Source organism: Musa acuminata, chromosome BXJ3-4 (assembly GCF_036884655.1).
Source record: "Musa acuminata AAA Group cultivar baxijiao chromosome BXJ3-4, Cavendish_Baxijiao_AAA, whole genome shotgun sequence".
Taxonomy (NCBI): Eukaryota; Viridiplantae; Streptophyta; class Magnoliopsida; order Zingiberales; family Musaceae; genus Musa; species Musa acuminata.
Window position 1 is genome coordinate 14,577,341 of NC_088352.1, and position 8,945 is coordinate 14,586,285.

The 8,945-nt window shown below is 45.4% G+C and overlaps 1 protein-coding gene across 1 annotated transcript; it reads left to right on the forward strand.

Moving 5' to 3' along the window:
- Positions 1-1,814: 1,814 nt before the first annotated feature.
- LOC135635078 (NDR1/HIN1-like protein 6) lies at positions 1,815-2,871 on the forward strand. Its single transcript, XM_065145924.1, has one exon. The coding sequence runs from the start codon at positions 1,901-1,903 to the stop codon at positions 2,675-2,677; it is 777 nt and encodes a 258-aa protein (XP_065001996.1). The 5' UTR covers positions 1,815-1,900; the 3' UTR covers positions 2,678-2,871.
- Positions 2,872-8,945: the final 6,074 nt, after the last annotated feature.

Sequence of the window (8,945 nt, forward strand, 5' to 3'; positions counted from 1 at the left end):
TGTCAAACAAGGCGAGGATCCATTCTAGTGCTTCATTACATTGGAATTAGGATTGTCCACTAATTATGAAACACATGGAACGAATGATGTCCTTTTTAAATAAGAGGATAGAACTCGGGGTAACGATCTCAAATCAGCACTCCCTTTGATGTGCAATCATTTTTCAAATAGTAAGATCGCTAAAGCAAAACACACAAAGTAATTTTATCGTGACGTTAAATGTAATGAGGATGGATAAGTGGCGTCTTGTCCGTTTGAGAGAATACTTCCTGATTTTATATCTATCACTCTAAAATAAATAATCTTAGAATTATTTCTTTAAACTTAAATTTAAATTTTTATCATCATAAAGTATTAAAAATTACCTACCTTATGCCATTGTTATTAATTTTCATTGGATAACTATCATTTGACTATTATTTAGAATACTAAATCATTTTAATTTTTTTTTTGGACAAATCATTATGTGTGTAAGAATTTTAGGGGTATCTTAGGTTTTTAAACATTCATTATTTTTGACTTAGTACTCTTTCGATCCTTTATGATATGAGATTATGCTTTGAGAGTCAATTTACGACTTGTATGAAAATGCATTCCCTGATATTCTTCACAGATAAGTAATTCTAAACTAAAATATTTCATGTAATATAAATCATTGCAACCGATTCATTGAGTATATGGATTGGATCTAGGAAAGAGCTCAACTCCACCAATTCCTTGGTATGCGAATGATAGTCTAATGGGCTCATAGGGGACAAGATGAAGTCTGAAGATACCGGCTTTTATCTCAGAGTCCAGTTAGGCCCATAGAAGGTTCGCCGGTTTATTATTGCTGCATGTTTTAGTTTCAGCCTTTGGCTCTTCCCCGGCGAGATGTTGTTTCAGGTAATCAAGCTGGGAGGAGGAACAACCGAGAGGGTACCCGTTACTTTAACTATGTCAGTATCCTAATTTGACAATGTCAAGCTAGACTTGCCAATTCGATCGATACCCATTTTGCTTCCCATATCAATTCCGAGCTGCAACTCACATGGACAATGCCGACGACTTGCTAATACGAAACCCAGTAAGGCATCAGCAGCGGCGCTTTGGCCGTATTCGATGTGCGGACACACTCGGAAGACGTGTTCACCGGGGCTTGGGCTTAGGTTTGGGTCCTCTCTAGATCGCATGATAGTTAATCCACCTATTCCATCATTGTGATGTCATCCTTGACAAGGATTGTCCGAATTGGAGGGAGGAACATACATAAAGTGGGAGAGAGTCCCAACTCTCGTCGCTGACGTATTCATGATGTTTCACCTTCAATTCGTGGCGGTGGTGCACCCACTGTAACAGGTGGGCGACAATTACCGAGAGATTTGGAGTACTCTTGGAATTTTGCGTAGCTCAATTATGTTGCTCTTGCAGCTGACAATGAAAGGTTGTTCATCGGATCGGTCGTCTTAATTAATACGATTAAAGATGAGGGTAGTAGCTGCTGATGCCGCGACCGGACAAGCATCCTGTGTTTCTGTGTTTATCGTTTTGATGAGACAATCTTAATCTATTACATCAAATAAGGAGTTGGGAGTTTAGAAGTGCTACCCGTGGCGGTGCTACCACACGGATGTTGCTTCGCCGTGAAAATTATGAAAAATTGTCATGTCCTCCCCATTTGTTGGATTTTTGTTCAACTATCACAAAAGTATATCTATTTATCCCGTCCATCTCTGTCACCAAATTGACCACTAAACCAACTGGCGACACGTCCCACGCGGTTCGCCACCACAATTCCCGTTACCCGTGGCGGTTCGCCACCCCCTTATTATTCTCCTACTACCAACTTCAGCGGTGCGTCTCATTGGGCGTGTCACACGGAGAGAGAGAGAGAGAGAGAGAGAGAGAGACGTCGTTGGCAATGGAGGCGTCGAGGCAACCCAACTCCAACCCTCCCCGACTCGCCAACGGTAATGGCACCGCCAACGGCGGCGCCGCCACAGCCAACGGGGCGCGACCCACCTTCCCGCCAACCAAGGCCCAGCAGTACCGCCTCCACTACCGTCCCCAGCCGCCGCCGCCCCGCCGCCGCCGCCGCCGGGGATGCTGCTGCATCTGCTGCCTCTGGCTCACCCTCTTTCTCATCGCCCTCGTCTTCCTCGCTGCCATCGCCGCCGGCGTCCTCTACGTCCTTTACCGCCCCCAGCACCCCACCTTCTCCGTCTCCTCGCTCCGTCTTGCCGTCCTCAACCTCTCCGCCGCCGACCTCCTCACCTCCCGCCTCGATCTCTCCGTCACCACCCGCAACCCCAACAGGAAGCTCGTCTTCGTCTACGACGACGTCGCTATCTCCGCCTCCTCCGGCGGGGTCACGATAGGCGAGGGGACGATCCCGGGCTTCGCACAGGGCACCGACAATACCACGGTGCTCAAAACCACCGTGTCGAGCTCAGGGCGGAGCCTGGACCCGACGGAGGCGTCGGATCTGAGAAAGAGGAAACGGTACCCCTTGGAGATCGAGCTCGACACCAGGGCCGGGGTCAAGATCGGAGGGTTCAAGTCGAAGCGCCTCGGCATCCGCGCTTCGTGCCACGGGATTGAGGCGGTGGTCGCCAAGGGCAACGCCACCGCCACAACCACCGGGTCGGCCAAATGCAAGGTGAAACTTCGAATCAAGATCTGGAACTGGACGATCTAGAAACAATTACTGGCTATCCAGGTTAAAAGCAAGGAAAATAAATTAGATTAGAAGGAAGGTATCTATATTGATTTTTTGCCCCCCTTCTCTCTCTAGTGGAGTACAGTATTTTTTTCCCCCTTTGTAAACCTCCCTCTATTTGATTTGTCAGTTCCGATGGCCTTCTTGGATCTTAATATTTGTGTTCTTTGGTATTTGGGGATTGGAATTCTTCGATGATCTATGTTGACAATTTGCCTTGATTCTTCGCCTTCCTCGAATCGTCGTTATCACTTTCGAATGGACACTATCAAAAGTAAACAAGGGTGGTGGAGGGAATATAACAAGTGGAGGGCATGCTTTCATGGTGATGTGAAGTGTCGCTAACACCACTTGCATTGGCACATGATAGAAAGGGGCTCCACGGTATGGTGGTGGTGGTGGTGGTGGTGGTGGTGTTGTTGTATGTGGATAAGTGTTGTGTCACGATGGATCCATGTCAGTAACAACGCCACCGATGGGTACTGCAGAGGGAGCGTGCGGTGCACCGCCGTGGTGTGGACTGAGTGTGGTGGGCTGGCTTTAGAATTTTTTTTTTTTTTTTCCAATTTAACCGCGTGGGTGGGCGGTCGAGTACTGATGACGATGTGTTTTTGTGCTGCATCGGGCGCAAGAATTCACAATCTATGTAGCGTATGTAATATACCGAATCCTAAAGAAGCTTCGGTGCGAACGAGTTCATAAGATTAACCTCACGGGATTGGTAGTAGAAAGTACGCATGCTTAGTAATTGCGTTTATCAGATAACGACCATCATATATGCACGTTTAATATCCTCGACCGTGCTTGACACTTTGGTTTGGTTGTTTATTATGGATGGCGATTAAAAATCCCAACCGCCTAGCCCTTGTAGTCGGTTCTTCCTCTGGGAATGGGAATAGCCGGGAGTAGGACGCGTTGCAGAGATCAGATACGCACCTGAGAGCGCACGTGAGGGCACGAGGCCGATGGACTTGGGGTGGATGACCATTGCTTTGGATGCGAAGGAATTCCCAACATGTGGGTTTGGAAGACCTCCCCCATGTGCGGGTTTTTCTCATTTCTAATCTTCCGCGTCAAACAGCTACGCCTATCGGGCATCATTATCTTCACTTTTTAAGCCAGCCAACAATGGGGAAAAGATCTAATTGAGAATATTCTAATACCGTCCACTCAATAATAGTAGATAGTCACCTCAAAGTTGATGTAATATTTTGGAACGAGGTGCACGCATGTGGTACGAGCTCGAGATGATGTGATAGGCTCGATGATAATATGCGATGGTGGCTCCATCGCCCGAGGTCGTGCAAGACGGTGTCACACGACACAGAGCCATGTGGGTCGATCTACACGTGCGAAGTGCACGAGCTGGTCGCCCGGAGCATCGACGACCATCAACGACCTACGTATGATCAACGCTCGATGATAGGTATAAATAATGATCCCCTGGTCAGTGATAGGGAGGACCAAAAACACCCTTAAGCTCACCTCGATCTAACTTGAGCTTTAGAGGGGTCGAGTTAGGGATTCCCCTTCCGACATTGACCTTTTGTGTAGGAAAGTAACATTGAAGCCAGAGCTCAAATCTCACATCGGGTTAGTCTAGGAGGCATCAACCCCAACCCGACCTTATCCTTCCATCACCACCTTAGACATCCACGTGGATGCCCTCACACGATCGGAACCGAACCGAGCCGTATCGGCTCCTGGGACACAGCATGAAGACACCAATATTTTTGGCACTAGGAGGGCCCAATATCGTAAGAGTATCCACCAATGAGTAATCCCAGCGAGCACCCTAGCGAGGAGGTGCCCGCCACCAACTCCATCTTTGAACTCGTGGCGCAGTTGCCCACTCTCCCGCACATGAATGGGAGCGCCTTACCTCAGACCCTGGGTTGCTATTGGCACTTGTTCAATGACCTCGGGCTCTCGTCCCTTAGGGTTGAAGTAGGGTAACTAGTCGTCCTTGCCGAGGCGTTCCTCAACCTCACCCACCAGGTGCAGGGTATTGGTGGGTATAATGCAGACCATCACACCCCTTATACCCCAGCTAGCTCAATAGGTGGTTCCTCCCTTATAGCAGTCACCTGTGATCTAGCTTGCACTCACCCCTACACCTCATGATGCCACCCTGGTCGACCAGCCCCCCTTGGCTTCGAATGTTCACCCATCGATTGAGGAGTAGCTTGAAGACCCGAGGCCAACCGCATAGTACGATGCCCCCATGCCCAGATACACTACCTCGACCTTCCCGGAGCTTGACACTCTATAGTCCAACTCGACGGATGACTCATTCCGGGCCCAGTTATAGTTAGCAAATCGGTGCCTGGATGAAGTCCAAAGAGAATTCCACAAGTCTAAGAAAGAACTCGGGAAAAGCACCTCGGTAGGGCCCCCCTTTATCGAAGAAATCCAGGACAAACCTATCTCCCTCAACTTCTGCCTCCCCATGTTGGAGGCCTATAATGGTGGCTCCAACCTAGTGGAGCACATCGTCGCCTTCTGGGCCCAGATGGTCTTATGTAGTGTTTGTTATAAGTGCCCTACAAGCCAATCACATGAATGATGACATCTGTGACACGTTGTGACGATCTCTTTGCTTATTATTACTAGCATTTTATCACATATTATCTGGATGTATATTATGATGTTCTTATATCTATGCAATGAGAATAAGATGAGATCACGATAATGAGATCGATTCACCTTTAAACACATATTCGAAATCATCCCGGTCATATGTTACTCGAGAAGGACATTGAGATAATCGGATAGACCGATGCGTTGTATACTCGTCCATATGATGGAGGCGGTTGGTTGTAGGAAAATCTAGGGGTGACGTTACTAGTCATAGGTGCCCTCCAAGCCAATCACGTGAGTGATGACACGTGTGACTTGACACACAATATTTTTACTTATTATATTTTAATATTTTAATATTTTATATTAATTATTGTATAAACACATATATATTGTGATGTCCTTAGATCTGTGCAATGAGAATCAGATCGTGATGAGATTATGATAATAAGATCGATTCACCTTTAAACATAGACCCTAAATAATCCTTGTCATATGTTACTCGAAAGGGATATCGAGATAACTGGACAGACTAGTATACTGTATACTAGTCCATATGATGGAGGCAGTTGGTCTCATAGTTGCTCGTGTGGGGACACTAAAGATACAGTGCAGGTGCTCATTGGAGAATGAGTTCACTGATTGATCCACTCATAGAATATTGGATAGTTGATGATGCCTTATTCTCATACAACGATTTCATAGTCCTAGTAATGTATCTAGTCCTTAGATTTGAGACACTAAGGATGTCTTGCATGAGTACTCCACTCTTTGATACCAGACTTATAGGTTTGGAAGTTCCAAATCTAGTACAACCGATTATTGGGAGTGGCAGCTAACCTTATGAGTGCTATTAAGTGTCGATAGAGGATCATCTACTCTCGGTATCATGAGAGGAATATGCTAATCATAGGTGCCGAGTAAGCCAATCACGTGAGTGATGGCACGTGTGACTTGATATGGAATCTTTTTGCTTATTATATTTTGACATTTATCACTTTATATTGACTATTACATATATGCACGATAATTAGACAGATTCACCTTTAAACGCAGATCCTAAATAATCCCGATCATAGGTTACTTGAGGGGGGTATTGAGATAACCGGATAGACTAGTGTTTTGTATACCCATCCATATGATGGATGCAGCTAGTCTCATAACTGCTTATATGGGGACACTAGGAATACAATACAGGTGCTCATTGGAGAATGAGTTCACTAATTGATCTGCTTATGGAATGCTAGATGGTTGATGATACCTTATTGTCAGATAGTGATTTTGTAGTCTCAGTGGTGTATCTGGTCCTTAGACTTGAGACACCAAGGATGTCCTGTATGAGTGCTCCATTCTTTGATACCAGACTTATATGTTTGGATGTCCTATATCTAGTACAGCTAGTCATTGGGAGTGACAGTCGACCTTACGAGGGCTATTGAGTGTCGATAGAGGATCATCCGCTCTCGGTGTCATGAGAGGAATATCTCGGTGTTTTTTTTGCTTAGACAAATCCCTGGCTAGGGTCATTCGGATTGAGAGAGAAAGAGTTCTCCGGGAGAATCCGATTAGAGAGAGACTCGAGTAGAAATCGTATGGGTCTAATAGCACCATACCTGGTATAAGGTCTCTGGGATATTAGATGGATGAGGGACTACAGGTATACGGTAACTGAGGATAGACAGGTCCAATGGATTGGATTCCCCTATATCATATGGGGATTGCGACGTAGTGGCCTAGTACGTCCACAGTCGATGAGTTGAGTGAATTATTGTGGAGATAATAATTTCCTAAGCCAGAAGGAGTTCTAACAAGTATGATTCACGGCCAGCTCGATGTTAGGCCTAGAGGGTCACACATATATGGTAGGCATTGCGATGAGTAGAGGTTCATATATGAGATATCCGCCGGAGCCCATATCTTATTGGATATCTAATAAGCCCCTGAATTATTGGATCCCATGAACGAGATCCAATAAAAGCCTATAAGAGATTATTGGATAAAGATCCACTAATCTAAGAGGCTTGGGTAATTGGATGCAGATCCAATACCTAATAGGGGAGGATCCATTAGGGTTTGACAAGGGACCTCTATAAATAAGAGGGAATCAGTGGTTCATAGGCTAGAGCCTTTGCTTGCCTCTCTTATTCTCCTCCCCCTCTCCACCTCAGAGCAGGCCTGGAGTTTTGAGGAGTGTCATCACAACCCTACTGTGTGGATCATCGCTAGAGAGTAGGACGCTTGACCTCCTTCACCCTCTCCTAGAGATCTGCAAGGAAACAGGGATATACGATCTCCTTAGGTAATACAATATATTCTATACACAGTTTGTTTCACAGATTTTTGCACACCAATCTTTGCACGACGATAAATATCTTTTTAGGAAATTAGAGATTTTATTTTCTTGTTCTTCCACTATGCATGTGATGTCACCCCCAAGATTTTCCAACAGTGGTATCACAGCCAGGTTGTTCGTTCGATAGATTGGTTTTGAAATGTGTGTGTTGTGTTTTAGAGAAGCTTTTGGCGTCAAAATCGTTGACGCAAAAGCGAGAAAGGGCAGCAACAGTTGCTGCCCTTGCTGCACTCAATCTGTGTACATGCAACCGTAGGCAGGCAGCACAGCGTCGGTGCACGTGCAAGCGTTGCGCTTGTAGCACAACGCCGACACACGCACAGGCGCTGCGCTTGCAGCAGTCGACCGACGGCCTGTATGCAGTAGGCTTGCAGCCAACGACCTGCATGTAGCAGGCTTGCGGCTGACGGGGCTGGCAGCCTACGAGTGCCCCACCCGTGTGCGCTACCTGTGGCCACAAATAGATGGGTACGACGAAAATTTGCAGCAACACAAAATCGTTTTTAGAGATAAATTTCTCAATAGATCAATCTTAGATGGAAGCCAAGATAATCTATAAAGTGTATAAGAAATTTCATTCAAAAAAGATTACAAATAGATGGGTTAAAGCAACAATATGCGGCTGAAATTTTCTACAGCATAGATTTTCAAGTGTAGCAGATTGGACATAAAAGATCAGTAGTTTATATTGAGAATTTTTCGATGAAACCAAAGGGAAATCCACTGTTAGGAAGTGTCAAAGATGTCATAAAAATTTTGTAGAAATTTGGATAGAAAAAGCACAGTAGCAAGATCAAACAGATGGTGCTATGTGGCTGGAATTCTGCAATGTATCTTTCGTCGTAAAGATGAAAACTTTGTGATGAAAAGTTTATACAGCAATATAGGAACAATTTTTTTGGAATTTTTGAATAAGGATAACTAGATTGCAGCAGCAGTAAGGTAGGAAACTAGAACCTGTTGCAATTTACGGAGAGATCAAAGGATGATCCGTGGTGGTGGAGATGATGGCAGAATTTGGCGATGATCTTTTAAGCAATTGTGGGAATTGCTTTGGGTGGCTGTGGAGGGTTGATGGATGGCTGTGGAAGGGCAACAAGATGCCAAGAATGCTGCTCTGATACCAGGTGTTAGAACCCTTACAGATTCTAAACTTGGGGTTGATCTCTTTAGGGATCGGCCTCCTTGGAACTCTATAGGGGTTCCTCCCTCCAAGTTGCTGCTCAAAGGCTGCAGAAAAGATTCATCTATTGCTTATGAAAAGAGGTGGAATACATGACTATTTATAGGGCTTCTAAACCCTAACTCCTAATA